At 38.5% G+C, this 13,092-nt stretch overlaps 2 protein-coding genes across 2 annotated transcripts; one reads left to right on the top strand and one right to left on the bottom strand.

The window, feature by feature from the left end:
- Window positions 1–515: 515 nt before the first annotated feature.
- Window positions 516–1,583, bottom strand: LOC106000718 (olfactory receptor 7E24-like). The gene is made up of 2 exons (XM_013035996.1): window positions 1,552–1,583; window positions 516–1,458 (listed from the first exon to the last, which is right to left on the bottom strand). Exons 1-2 carry the CDS (start codon window positions 1,581–1,583, stop codon window positions 516–518), a joined length of 975 nt encoding a protein of 324 aa, XP_012891450.1.
- A 9,848-nt stretch (window positions 1,584–11,431) lies between these two features.
- Window positions 11,432–12,421, top strand: LOC106000717 (olfactory receptor 7E24-like). The gene has a single exon (XM_013035995.1). The coding sequence runs from the start codon at window positions 11,573–11,575 to the stop codon at window positions 12,419–12,421; it is 849 nt and encodes a 282-aa protein (XP_012891449.1). The 5' UTR covers window positions 11,432–11,572.
- The last annotated feature ends 671 nt before the right edge of the window (window positions 12,422–13,092 follow it).

The raw sequence follows: 13,092 nt of genomic DNA, 5'->3' as shown, positions 1-13,092 counted from the left end.
TGGGAGGGAAGAGATGGTAGGGGAAAAATCAAAGGAGGAGGCAACAATGTTCCATAGGAAATGTACTCATTACCTTGCTCATGTAATTCTAACCCCTCTGTACATATTTTTACAATAAAAATGTACCAAAAATGATGAGAGACTGAAGGTCATACCTTTCTTAAAAAAATAACCTGAGCAAAGTTTTAGCAGCTCATACCTGTAATGGTATGAGATCTCAGGGGTCTGAGATCTGAAAGTCATGGTTCAAAGGCACTGGGCAGGAATGTCTGTGAGACACTTATCTCCAATGAACCAACAAAAAAGCTGGCAGATAAGCCATTGCTCAAGTGGTAGAGTGCTAGCCATGAGCAAAATAAAAACCCACCACAGTTCCCAGACCCTAAGTTCAAGACCCAGGGGTTTTCCCCCATCCCCCCTCAGATTCAACAAAGATACAGTTGCTTGCAGATCTAGCTGTTCAGTTTTTCTTGCTTTTCTAAATGGTGTCCAAATGCACACCCTAAGTTGTGAGTTCAGATTTTCCTACTGTGCAGCCTCTTCAGGGTCCTACTGATATCTCTGTTCCTCAGGCTGTATATGAATGGATTCAGCATGGGGGTGACCACCGTGTACATTAATGAGGACACTACACTGTTTCTGGGGGAATGAGAAATAGCTGAGCCAAAGTACTCTCCAAGAGCTGTTCCATAAAACAAGCAAACGACTGACAGGTGAGAGCCACATGTGGAGAAGGCTTTGCACCTCCCACTGGATGATGAGATTCTCAAAATAGAGGAAATGATTTTATAATAGGAGAAAATGATCCCGGAAAGAGGAAAGACTCCAAGTGTGATGCCAATTACATAAATGACTATATCATTGCTAAATCTGCTGGTACAAGCAAGGCTAAGAATTTGAGAAGGGTGACAGAAGAAATTAGCAATTTCCACATCCTGGAAGCAGGTAAGTTGTAAGACAATCAGATTGTGTAGCTGGGATTCAAAAAGACTGAGTGAAAAAGATACCAGAACTAAGGAGCCACAGAGACGAGAGTTCATGATGACTTGGTAACGTAGAGGATGACAAATGGCCACAAACCTGTCAAAGGCCATGGCAGTCAGGAGCATATTATCCACACAGACAAAAAGGATGAAAAGAGACATCTGTGTGAGGCAGCCCATATAGGAGATGGCTCTGCTGTGAATCTGAATGTCCACCAGCATCTTAGGGACAGTGGTGGAGATGAAGCAGATGTCATCTAAGGAGAGGATGGAGAGGAAGAAGTACATGGGGGTGTGGAGGTGGGGGTCAGAGGTGACAGCCAGGATGATGAGCAGATTTCCGAGTACGGTGATCAAATATATGGCCAGGAACAGCCCAAAGAGGATGGGCTGTAGTTCAGAGTCCTCTGATAATCCCAGGAGATGGAATTCTGTGACAGTTGTTAGATTCTGTGCTTCTCTGTTGCTTGGGCAACTGTTGCAAAAAGAACATTCTTGAGAAAAATTAAACGGATAACAAAGGCTATGTGTATATTGAGTTCTAGTATTTGAAAGCTATATTTGCTACCTGATACCAAAGCTTCTGAAATCATTCTCCATAGTGACATTTCCTGAATCTCTGTAACTCTGTCTTTCAGTTGTTCTTCAACTTCTATTTGATCCTACTTTAGAGATTAGCACAAGAAAGAAAAAGGTATACAGGTTAAAAAGTCCATGATAACACTGAAATGCAGTCTACTTGTTAAAAATAAAAAATAAAAAAATGGTTTCTGGTGGCTTACACCTGTAATCCTAGCTACTAAGAAGACTGAGATATGAGGATCAGAGTTTGAAGCCAGCCCAACCTGTACAGGAAAGTCTGTGAGACTCATCTCCGATTAACAACACTGATGTAGAGTTTTGGCTCAAGGTTGTAGAGCATCAGTCTCCAGCAAACAGAGCGGTAGACATAAATGAATACTCACATGGAAACACTGATATAAAATCTAACCACAGACAGTGCTTGGGCCCTTGATTCAAGTCCCATCACACACACACACACACACACACACACACACACACGAGAATAAGTCACATCCATTCCATTTGTAGAAAAATATCATCGTAATGGAAGGAAATTTAGAATCAATCAAATATATCTTCCTTTCTTTTAAAATTTGTGCAAATGTCTTTGAGTCGGGGGGAAGGTTTTAAATACTACATAAGGAACAACAGCATTATTGGAACATAAAAGTTTGCAGTTGCTAATCAGAAAACTTGGTGGTATGGCAATTATCTTCCAGAAGTTTTTCATTATTCTTGTGCTTTCTGATTTCCTTCCTTTAAGGAGTTAATTGTTGCCTTATAGTTTTTTCAATAGCTGAAAGTTAATTAATAACTCTTATCTGTGGCTTATTTTTTTGGAGGGGGGGTCCAGTCGTGGGGCCTGAACTCTGGGCCTGGGCGCTGTCCCTCAGCTCTTCAGCTCAAGGGTAGCACTCTACCACATGAGCCACAACACCACTTCCGGCTTTTTTCTTTTTGCTTATGTGGTGCTGAGGAATTGAACCCAGGGCCTCAGACAAGCAAGACAAGCGCTCTACTACAGAGCCACCTTCCCAGCCCTTATCTGTGGCTTTGTGGAACGGCACAGTTTTATAAAGATGACACCAATAAAACTGAGAAAGAATCATGGTGTAGTCATATAGAACTTTCAGAAGTTGTTATAACTACATATGAAATATGATTTTTTACATTTATTACAAGAGAAAAATATTGTAATATTTCTGTGGTTAGATTTTTGTATCAGTGTTTCCATGTGAGTATTCATTGATGTCTATGGAAAGACTTTTCCCTAAAATGTCACTCCTAAATTACCTAAATTTTGTTAAGGGAGTATACAACAAAATATTTATTGCTCATAAAATGTAATAGCTTAGTTTTTGTTATCTTCTCATTTTATCTTATCTGCTTTTGGGAGTATAAGGGAGGCACAGAAATGAAGGGACCAAGAGTGAACAAATGCAGCAATGGTGCTCACTAGACACAATGTTTTAAATGAACTATCCAACTTGTGAGTGGGGATGGTAGGGCGAAGGAAGAAGTATAAAGGTACTCATTAAGGGACTCATGTAACTGTAACCCCTCTGTACCTCACTTTTACAAAAACAACAAAAATTTTTTAAAAAGAAAAAAATTAATATTCACATTACTTCTACATTTTAGAAAATATCCAGGCAAGCTTGTATTTGTTTTTCCAGAGACTACATGGTAAATACATAAAGACCTATTCTAGAAAATCCTTTTAGTTGTGTCTCAAGTAAACAACACTCTTTGGGAGTTAGGAGGATGGAGAGAATTAAAAATTCCTCCTCTACAATTACCTAATCTTGCTGCAATGTAATCATTTCACATGACAAAAACCTAGTATTTTTGCTCAGAGGAAAAAAATATATTAGCTTGTATCAGAATATGGTCTAAAGACAAATGTCTACTTCAAAATTTGTAGATGACAAGTGACATTAGCTGAGAGAGGGTTGGCATCTAACTTGTTAAGATCATTATTGCAACACTTTAAAATTCTGTGCCTGTTTGCATTGAACACAAGAAATAATTCCTATATATTATGTTGGCGAGGGAGTCCTATGATTTCTAGCAATTTATTTCCATTTTTACTATTAATTGATGCATATGTTTCCCCTTAAGAAGTGCATTCTTATCAGACACACCATTAGTTTGTGAAATATATTACCATGACTCTGAGTTCAAGTCTTTGGACTAGCATAATTGTCCTTGTATTCTTGTTAGATAATAAACGTGAGTATTTTTTCGCTCTAGGAATATGAAACAGAGGTAATGCAAAGAGATGTAGAATGTGGAATTATGGAATCATGGGATGATTCTAAAATTAAAATGGTAAGATATATTATATAAAATGATATAATGTTTCAGAGGTTGTAATTTCTGCCGTTCTCATCCTCTCTTCAACTTCATAATCTTTTGGAGTGCTTGGGATATAGATTAAATAGAAAGAGCTTGGAAATTTAGGGGATCTAGAACCAATACAGGCGAGTGTGCAGATGCTGGTGCTTGAACTCAGCATCTGGGCACTTCCCAAATCTTTTTTTTTACACAAGGCAGTGCCCTGCCCCTTGAGCTGGTGCTCCATTTCTGGCTTTTTTCTGGCTACTTGGAGATAAGAATCTCAGGGATTTTCCTGCCTAGGCTGACTTGAACCTTGGTCCTCAGAATTCAGTCTCCTAAACAGCCAAGATTCCAGACATGAGCCACTGGTGCCCAGTAGAAAGAAAATTTTGAATCAGATTTCAAGTACCACAAAGAAACCTAAGAGCATAAACTCACAAATCCTTACAAGTGCCTGTTTTTTTTTTTTTACTGGTATCCTCCCATCCAGCTGTCTACTGTCATGCATGTTCTAATTTTCCAGAGTCCTCCACACATCCATGCCTCTGCACTTACAAGGCGAAGTTCTTTCTCTTTTTAGCCAAGACTGAGTAGTGCAGTTCCGAGGCCCCTCCCAAGCCTGGTGCCCAGGCTTCAGCCTGTGTCCTCAGGACTGATGGGAAGACAGTGACATCAGATCCTGCTGATGCTGGTAAACGAATAGGCAGACACAGAACTAACTGTTCTGGAGACACTAAACTGGAGGACTGAGAAGACAGAGTCATCACTGACTTTTGTGGCCTTGGAGTCTCAATGCCCAGAGCTCATCATTAGCCAATCCATGGATACTATCAGGCCAACTCTCAAAGGACTGTCAGACATGGATAATGAACAAACTGATTTGCTGAATTGTAACTGCTTTGTACAACTACTTAAAGATAATAGAAGCCAGGCACTGGTGGCTCACACCTGTAATCCTAGCTATTCAGGAGGTTGAGACCTGAGGGTCGTGATTCAAAGCCAGCCTGGGTAGGAAAGTCCATGAAACTCTTATCTCCAATAAACTACCAGAAAACCGGAAGTGGTGCTGTGGCTCAAGTGGTAAAGCGCTCACCTTGAGCTGAAGAGCTGAGGGACAATTCCCAAGCCCAGAGTTCAAGCCCTGTAGCCGACAAAAAAAAAGATAATAGAAATATAATTTTTCTTTAAAAGTTCAGGGGTTGGAGACATGACTCAGGTAGTAGGTGTCAGCTAATGAGCTAAAGTTTGAGATACCAAGTTCAAGTCCTGGTCTCAGACACACACACACACACACACACACACACACACACACACACACAGAGTTAGTTCATAGACATATTTCTATTCCTTTTTACTTTGTTTATTGCAAAGATGTTGTCCAGAGGGGTTACAATTACCTAAGTCAGGTATGAAGTGTATTTCTTTTTTTAACAGTTCACCCCTCCCTCATTTTTTTTCTGTCTTTCCCTTCCCCCTCAAGTTGTACAGTTCATTTCCAACATAGTGACCAACATAGAATACCACTGCTGAATTGGTTCACCCTTTGTTCATGGATGCATTTCTGTCTTTTAAAATGTTTTATGGGGAATCTACAGAAATATTTTATCAAATAGACTCACTATCTAGAGAACTGGTGCCTATTCTATTATTATTTTGTATTTTTATAAGAGGGGGTTTTCATTATTTACTGAAATCGGAATAGACAAAATGTGCTCAGAATTGTTACAACATCAGCAAACACAAAATGTAAATATTAAATTAAAAAATTAATTGGAAAAGAAGTGGAGAAAAAGAGAATGTCCACAATAGGCTTTAGATGCTGCATCTATTCAGGTCAAGATTTGTGTTTTATGTACTCCTCTGATTACTACTGATCTCTCTCTCTCTTTCTCTCTTTCTTGGTTTCTGCTTCTTTCTGTTTTTCTTTATTTTATCATTTGTGGGACTTGAACTCAAGTCCTTTTTGTGCTCAAGGGTAGTACTCTATTACTTGAGCCACAGTGCCACTTCCTGTTTTTTAGTGGTTATTTTGAAAGAAGTATCTCATGAGGACTTTTCTGCCTGGTCTGTCTTATTTCTTAATGATCCACTCAGTCTTTAACTTCCACTTTTCTCAAAGTAAAATATATACCACAAAACAAGAGAATGTTATACCTATGAAGTGACATTCATTACATTTGTATTATGAAAGTAAAAAAAAGACTTCTCCAGAAACATCTTTTTTTGCCAAACAGAATCTTTATTTTTCACTCAAACACATTTGATTTTTATGATATTAATCCAAATGGATTGCATTCATCACTGACATGTTGAATTGAAACCCTTTTGTACAACTACTTAAATAAAAAAATAAATAAACTTCCTTTCTTCTTCCTTTCATGAAACCATGACAAGCAACTTTTCAGTATGTATAGTGGTGACAAATTAAATATATGAGAATACAAAAGACAACCATGACTGCATTCACACATGTACATATGTGAAAATGGATCCAGGTAAACTGAGGGAATGTGTGGGGTTTGAGGGACAAGGAAGAATAATGGAATCAGTGACACTGATCAAGATGTGTAGATCCCATAAATGATATGATAAATTGAATTCTTCTGTGCAACTATTTAAAGAGAACACAATTTTTGAAAAGGGGAAAGAAAGAAATTATCAAAGAAAGTGATTCAAGTGGTGAGCTTTATCTGACCCTGTGACTGAACTTTTTTTTGCTCAAGGCTGGCACTCCATCACATGAGCCATAGCTGCACTTCCAGCTTTTTTTTTTTTAAATTTTGTGAACATACTGTACAATTACATGGGCAAGATAATGAGTACATTTCTTATCAAGCATTGCAGCCTCCTCCTTTGTTTACCCTTCACATTCCTTCCTAGCCTCCCCCCCCCCCCCCCCAATTCCCCCCCCCCAGCACCCCCCCTACCAAAGTTGCAAAGTTCGTTTTCGACATGACAACCATGGTTTCCCTTATTTGCAATATCTAGTATATGTATGAGTCAAGCAGAAAAGGTCAGATAATGTGATGTCAGGAAAATGAACCATGTATTTGTTTCTAATGCATGTATAAGATTATCTCTTTGTTGCTTTGTATGTCCCTCCCCCACAGTATAACCCCTGCTTTCACTATATTTGATGTTGGTATAATTTGTGGAGGAGATGGGGAAAAACTTCCAGCTTTTTAGGCATTTAATTGGAGATAAGAATCTTACTGACTTTCTCAAGCACATAAGGGATTCCATTTCTAGAACTTTATGTATATATTTTTGTTCTGTGTTAGAAGCCAACTTCTTTCTCTCCTCTTGTGGGAAGCATAAAGCTTCTCAGACTCTAACTCCCTCCATTGCCATATGCTTAGTGGATGCGTTCAGTATTAGAGGGACCTTGGATCTGTTTCAGCATGTTCTCTTAGTGTGCACATAAGCCTTGCACATGCTTATTCCTGTACTGCTTACCACATCTGAGTAATGGGAGTAATCTGAGTAATGGGAACAGTGTAGATGCTCTTCAGTGGACACTGGACAAAGAAATGTGGTTTGCATATGCGGTGGAATAATACTTATCCATGAAGAAGAATGGACCTGCAAAAAGTTATGTGAAGTGAACGAAGTCAACCCAGAGAGAAGAAGGTTGTATACTTTCTCTCATAGGTGGAAGTGAGTTCCACTTTATAAATATACATGTAAAGATATTCAGGGTCATAGGCACATATGGACAAATGTATTGACTAAAAGATGGAATACATAGGAGAGGATTCTAATGGTGTAGTTCCCTCGAACAATGAACTTACTGTCTATGAAAATGAATATCAGGAAGCTGGAACTTGAAGTGTTGGGGACGGGGATGAAACCAAGAAGAGGAGGGGAAATGGATGAAAAAACAAGGGTGGTAGAGAATGTAATCAAAATATTTAATGAATATAGATGAAAATGAAACTAGGAAAATTAAAGGGATGGGTAGAATTGGGAGAGATGAGGGAAAATGATGAAAGGGGCAACATTAATCAAGATTTTTGTACCCCTAAAGTGAATTATTGTACCCGTTTGTACCTCGACATAAAGGCAATATGAATATTCAAAAAAAGAGTGTGGCAAAAATAAATTTTCAAAGAAGTGGGCTAAAAACGTTAAGACTTCACAGAAGAATTAAGAATGGCCAATAGACATATGAAATAATGTTCAACATCTCTGGCCTGAAAAGAAATGCAAATCTAAACAGCATTGAGATTCCATTCATCTCAATTAGATGACCATTATCAAGAAAACTAAAAATTATAGATGCTGGCAGGGATGTGGCCAAAGGGGAAATTTCCTACACTGTTGGTGGGAATGTAAACTTGCTCAAATATTCTGGAAAACTATGGAGATTCCTCAAAAAGCTAAACAGAGAGTTTCCCTGTGATTCAGCCATCCCACTCCTAGGCATTTATCCAACTGACCACAAACAACACCCCACTAAATCCACAAGTACAACCATGTTCATTGCAGCATCATTTACCTATCCAAGATATGAAATCAACCCAGCTACCACAGAGTAGACGAATGGCTCAAGAAAATGTGGTACATATACACAATGCAATTCTATGCTTCCAACAGAAAGAATGATATTGTACAATTCATAAGGAAATATAAAGACTTGGAAAAATTATATTAAGCAAAGTAAGCCAGACACCAAGAAAAACAGATTTTGTGGTTTCCCTCATTTGTTGTAACTAGAGTGTATCTATAAATCTACAAAAGACAAATGACAAAAAATAGACTTAGACATGATAAATTATTCATAACTCTAAACATTCACACAGTGAGACCAAAGAATAGTCTTAATGGAGGATCACAACAGCTCTACAGCTGTATGCATATGATCATATAAAACAATATTTATCCAAATGAACTACAAAAATGTAAACAAGATATTTTTTGTTATTTTGGTTTTTCTCTCCTGTGTTGTTGTTTTGTTTTTTGTCTTATATGTAAGTTTACCTGTTTGGGGAAGGTAAGGGTGGGCATAGAAATGGAAAGACAAAGGCTGAACAAATGGAGCACTGATACTCACTAGAAACTAATTTGAAAATGAACCATACAACTTGTTGGGGGGGGGGATGGAGGGAAAAACTGGGACAAAGCAAGGGAAGGGGTGACACTGTTCAAAAGGATATATATTCATTACCTGACACGTAACTGTAGCCCCTCTGTATATCACCTTTACAATAAAAATAAAACTATGCATTTTAAGAAATGGTATACTTTTTAGAAATATTCTCCTTCTTATATGTAGTACACATACTTGAAATAGAAAACATTATGTTTATATTATATTTAAGAGTGATTTATTCATTGTTTACTTACTATTTTGGTTTGATTAACATATTTTCTTAATGTGGATTATATGCAAACCCAAATAAAACTAATCTACATTTATTCTTTAAAATAAGTGTGGGGTGGTCTCTGTGCTGATATCTAAGGTCAATTTTATGCTGAGGTCCTTGATTTAAAGCTTAAAATTAATCCTCAAAAAATATTCCACAGAGAATTCACAGAAGAATCAATTAAACCCAGAACATACAATATTTATTTGGAATGTAATTTTGAATGCCAATGAACTTGATATCCAGATTAAAAGACATTCTCAACACTTTACCCTTATTGTTTTGTAATTTCAGGGCTTGTAATGTCAAGATTTTTCTTTGAAATAACAGAATGGTGTTTGGTGGTGTGAAGGAAGTGTTAGATTAAATGTTTATATAAATAATAAAATAAAGTTTGAATAAATTACACTTTCAAGTTGAAATCATGATGTTTCTGAAGATGTATTGTGTGGATAATTAGAGAACAATTTGAATTTATTAAAAGTTACTCCAGTTTGTAAATACTATATAAGGTCTTTGTAAAGTAAATGGTTTCTGACCATACAATAAGTGAAAATGGTGGAAGTTCAAGTGTATGAATCTTCTGGATAAACAAAGAATCTTAAACCTATCATGGATTTTCTTTTGGGTCCTCTCAGCTCTCAGTTTGAAATGTCCACAGAGACTTGGTCCAATAATATGCACAATTTGGCTAATTGTGAGCTGTGGGCATTAATCCTCCAAAGTCATATAGAAGTCAAGGATGAGCCTGTTCTTCCTGCCCTTCACTCTACTGTCTCTAGGACTCTGGTCCTATGTCTCTCTCCTCATCACTGGCATCCACTAGCTCTGCTCCTATGGTGTCTTCATTTCCATCCTGAGGATAGAGGCTGAGCTTTCCCTGAGTTCCAGGTCTGGGGTCCTTGGATCTGTCCAACTGGGTCATGTCTGAAGAGAGAAGCAGCTCAAGCGAGTGAGTACTGATGGTAGATGGTGAAGGAAATGTCTTTTCTGGATCATGAGGACAGGTTAACTGAGAGGCGGCTGCTGCTGCTGCTGCTGTTGCTGCTGCTGCTGCTGCTGCTGCTGCTGCTCAGTTAGAGGGGTACCACACAACAATGAGCCACTGTTGACAGATTGCCCTGTATCCGTCTTTGAGCTCAGTTTTATAGGTCATTCTTTCTCATTTCATATACTTCACCTTCCTCCATGTATTTGTGTGTGTGTGTGTGTGTGTGTGTGTGTGTGTGTGTGTGTGTCTGTGTGTGTGTATACTTGCATGCACACGTGTGCTGGTGTCAGGGCTTGAACTCAGGGACTTGGAGCTGTTTTTGAAGTATTTAGCACTTAAATGTATAGCTCCACTTCCTCCTTTTTTTGGTGGTTCATTGGAGGTAAGAGTCTCATGCACATTCCTGCTCAGGCTCATGCCACTGGTGTCTGCAATGTATACTTTTAAAAAGTAGGGGCTTTTGCTTTCTGCTATTCATTTGATCAAACTGCAGCTTAGCTGATCAAGGAGCATCCTCTCCTACTTATACCACACTTTACTCAATTTGTGTATAGATGAAAATGACCCTGTATATGTATTCATATATGTTGATAAATGATCTATCTTCCATGTATGAAAGAACATGAGTGCCCTTTGTCTCTGAGCCTTACTTATTTCACTCAACACCACATTTCAATTTCTCTGCAAAATACATATTACCAGAATAGGCAAGTCCAGAGGGACCAGAGGTAGATTTGTGTCTGCCTTAGGTTGGAGTAAAGTAAGGAGTGACTGCTCATGGGTCAGGGTTTCTTTTCAGTGTGGTAAAAATCAGCTATGCTAATAGTTGCCTTATTGTGAATGTATTAAAAATGACAGAACTGTACACATTAGAATGACTCCTCAATGAAGATGTTCTAAAAGCAAGACAAGAGTGGGTTGAATTTTCATGTGATCATGCTCTAGATGACCTTTATGTTTTTGGCTTTCTAACAATGCTGTTCACCACTGAGACAGATATGTAGACAAAGAGTTGGGGAATAAGACATCTCTGAGTGAGAAGATATTAGAAGTGGGGGATTGCCCCACTTTGAGAAATATTTGAGAAATATTTCTAAGTACACTGGACCTTAAGTAACAACATTCAAACATATAAATACTTGAATTCCAAATAGACTCAGTTAAGCATTCCTGGATATGCATTTTATTTTTCTAATGAGATTTCTTCTTTTAGCAGTTGCCCAAGTCATACTGAAGCACAAAATCTATCCACAGTCTCAGAGTTCCATCTCCTGGGCCTCTCAGATGACCCTAAATTACAGCCAGTCCTCTTTGGGCTGTTTTTGTCCATGTACTTGATCGCCATGCTCGGAAATCTACTCATCATCCTGGTGGTCAGCTCTGATCGACACCTCCACACCCCCATGTACTTCTTCCTCTCCATCCTCTCCTTGGCTGACATTGGCTTCACTTCTACCACTGTTCCCATCATGCTGGTGGACATCCAGACACAAAGCACAGCCATCTCCTATGCAGGCTGCCTCACACAGATGTCTCTTTTCCTCTTTTTTGGTTGTATGGATGACATGCTTCTGACCATGATGGCCTACGACCGCTTTGTGGCCATCTGTCACCCCCTACACTACCCAGTCCGCATGAACCCTCGCTTCTGTCGGATCTTAGTATTGGTGTCTGTTTTCTTCAGTCTTTTGGACTCCCTGCTGCACAATTCAATCATCTTACAATTTGCCTGTTTTAAAAGTGTGGAAATCCCAAATTACTTCTGTGATGCTTCTCAAATATTTAAGCTCTCCTGTTCTGATACCTTTAGAAATAACTTGCTCATATATTTAATTAGTGTCATATTGGGATTTGTTCCTGTTTCAGGGATCCTTCTCTCTTACTACAAAATCATCTCTTCCATCCTGAAGATCCCATCGCAAAGTGGGAGGCACAAAGCCTTCTCCACGTGCGGCGCTCACCTATCGGTGGTTTGCTTTTTTTATGGAACATTGCTTGGTGCTTACTGTGGTTCCACTGTATTTCATTGTTCCAGGAAACTTGTGGTGGCCTCGGTGATGTACACGGTGGTCAGCCCCATGCTGAACCCCTTCATATATAGCCTGAGGAACAGGGACATCACCAGGAGCCTGAAGAGGCTGCACAGTAGGATCATCAAAACTCAGGGCTTGGAGTAGCTACTGAAGACCTGTAGGTATGACATTTAATGAAATGGAAGAACTAGGGATATCCTTGCTTCCTCTTTCATGTGAAAATTTTGAAGACTAATTAGTTAATCAATTTTCTATCGAATTTCCTATTTACATTGTGGTTGAGAGGTTTAGGATGTTGGAGACTGAGTATTTACAGACAGATGTAAAGTTTCAATTCTCAAGAATAAAAGGTTTTGCTGCAGATGGGTGCCCAAAAATCTCAATGCAATTAAAAAAACAGAGTGTGCTTTTTGAAAGGGTTACAATGGTACTTTAGACTACAGGAATTTCCCCACAAGGAACAATGATAGAAAAGGGAAGGCTTGAATGGAATGAATTTGACCTTTGAGTTTCTTCTTGAATATATGGAGAGTCCAAACAAAATCTGGGTATCTTCTCTGTTTTATTCTTCTTCTTGAAACACATACGGATATTCTGAGAGATTGGGGTATAAAACCTATTGGGGTAGTTATGAGGTCTCTGTCTTAACTCCAAGTTGCATCATAGTAGCTAGTAGGCCTTGTCCTGCTCCTTAATTTTTAATGCCTTCATTTCTTTTTTTATTGTGAAAATACTATACAGAGGGGTTACAATTACATGGGCAAGATAATGAGTACATTTCTTATCAAGCATTGTAGCCTCCTCCTTTGTTTCCC

Source organism: Dipodomys ordii, unplaced genomic scaffold (assembly GCF_000151885.1).
Source record: "Dipodomys ordii isolate 6190 unplaced genomic scaffold, Dord_2.0 Scaffold235, whole genome shotgun sequence".
Lineage (NCBI taxonomy): Eukaryota > Metazoa > Chordata > Mammalia > Rodentia > Heteromyidae > Dipodomys > Dipodomys ordii.
The sequence above is the reverse complement of the archived record's forward strand: the minus strand, read 5'-3'. Positions and strand labels throughout refer to the sequence as shown.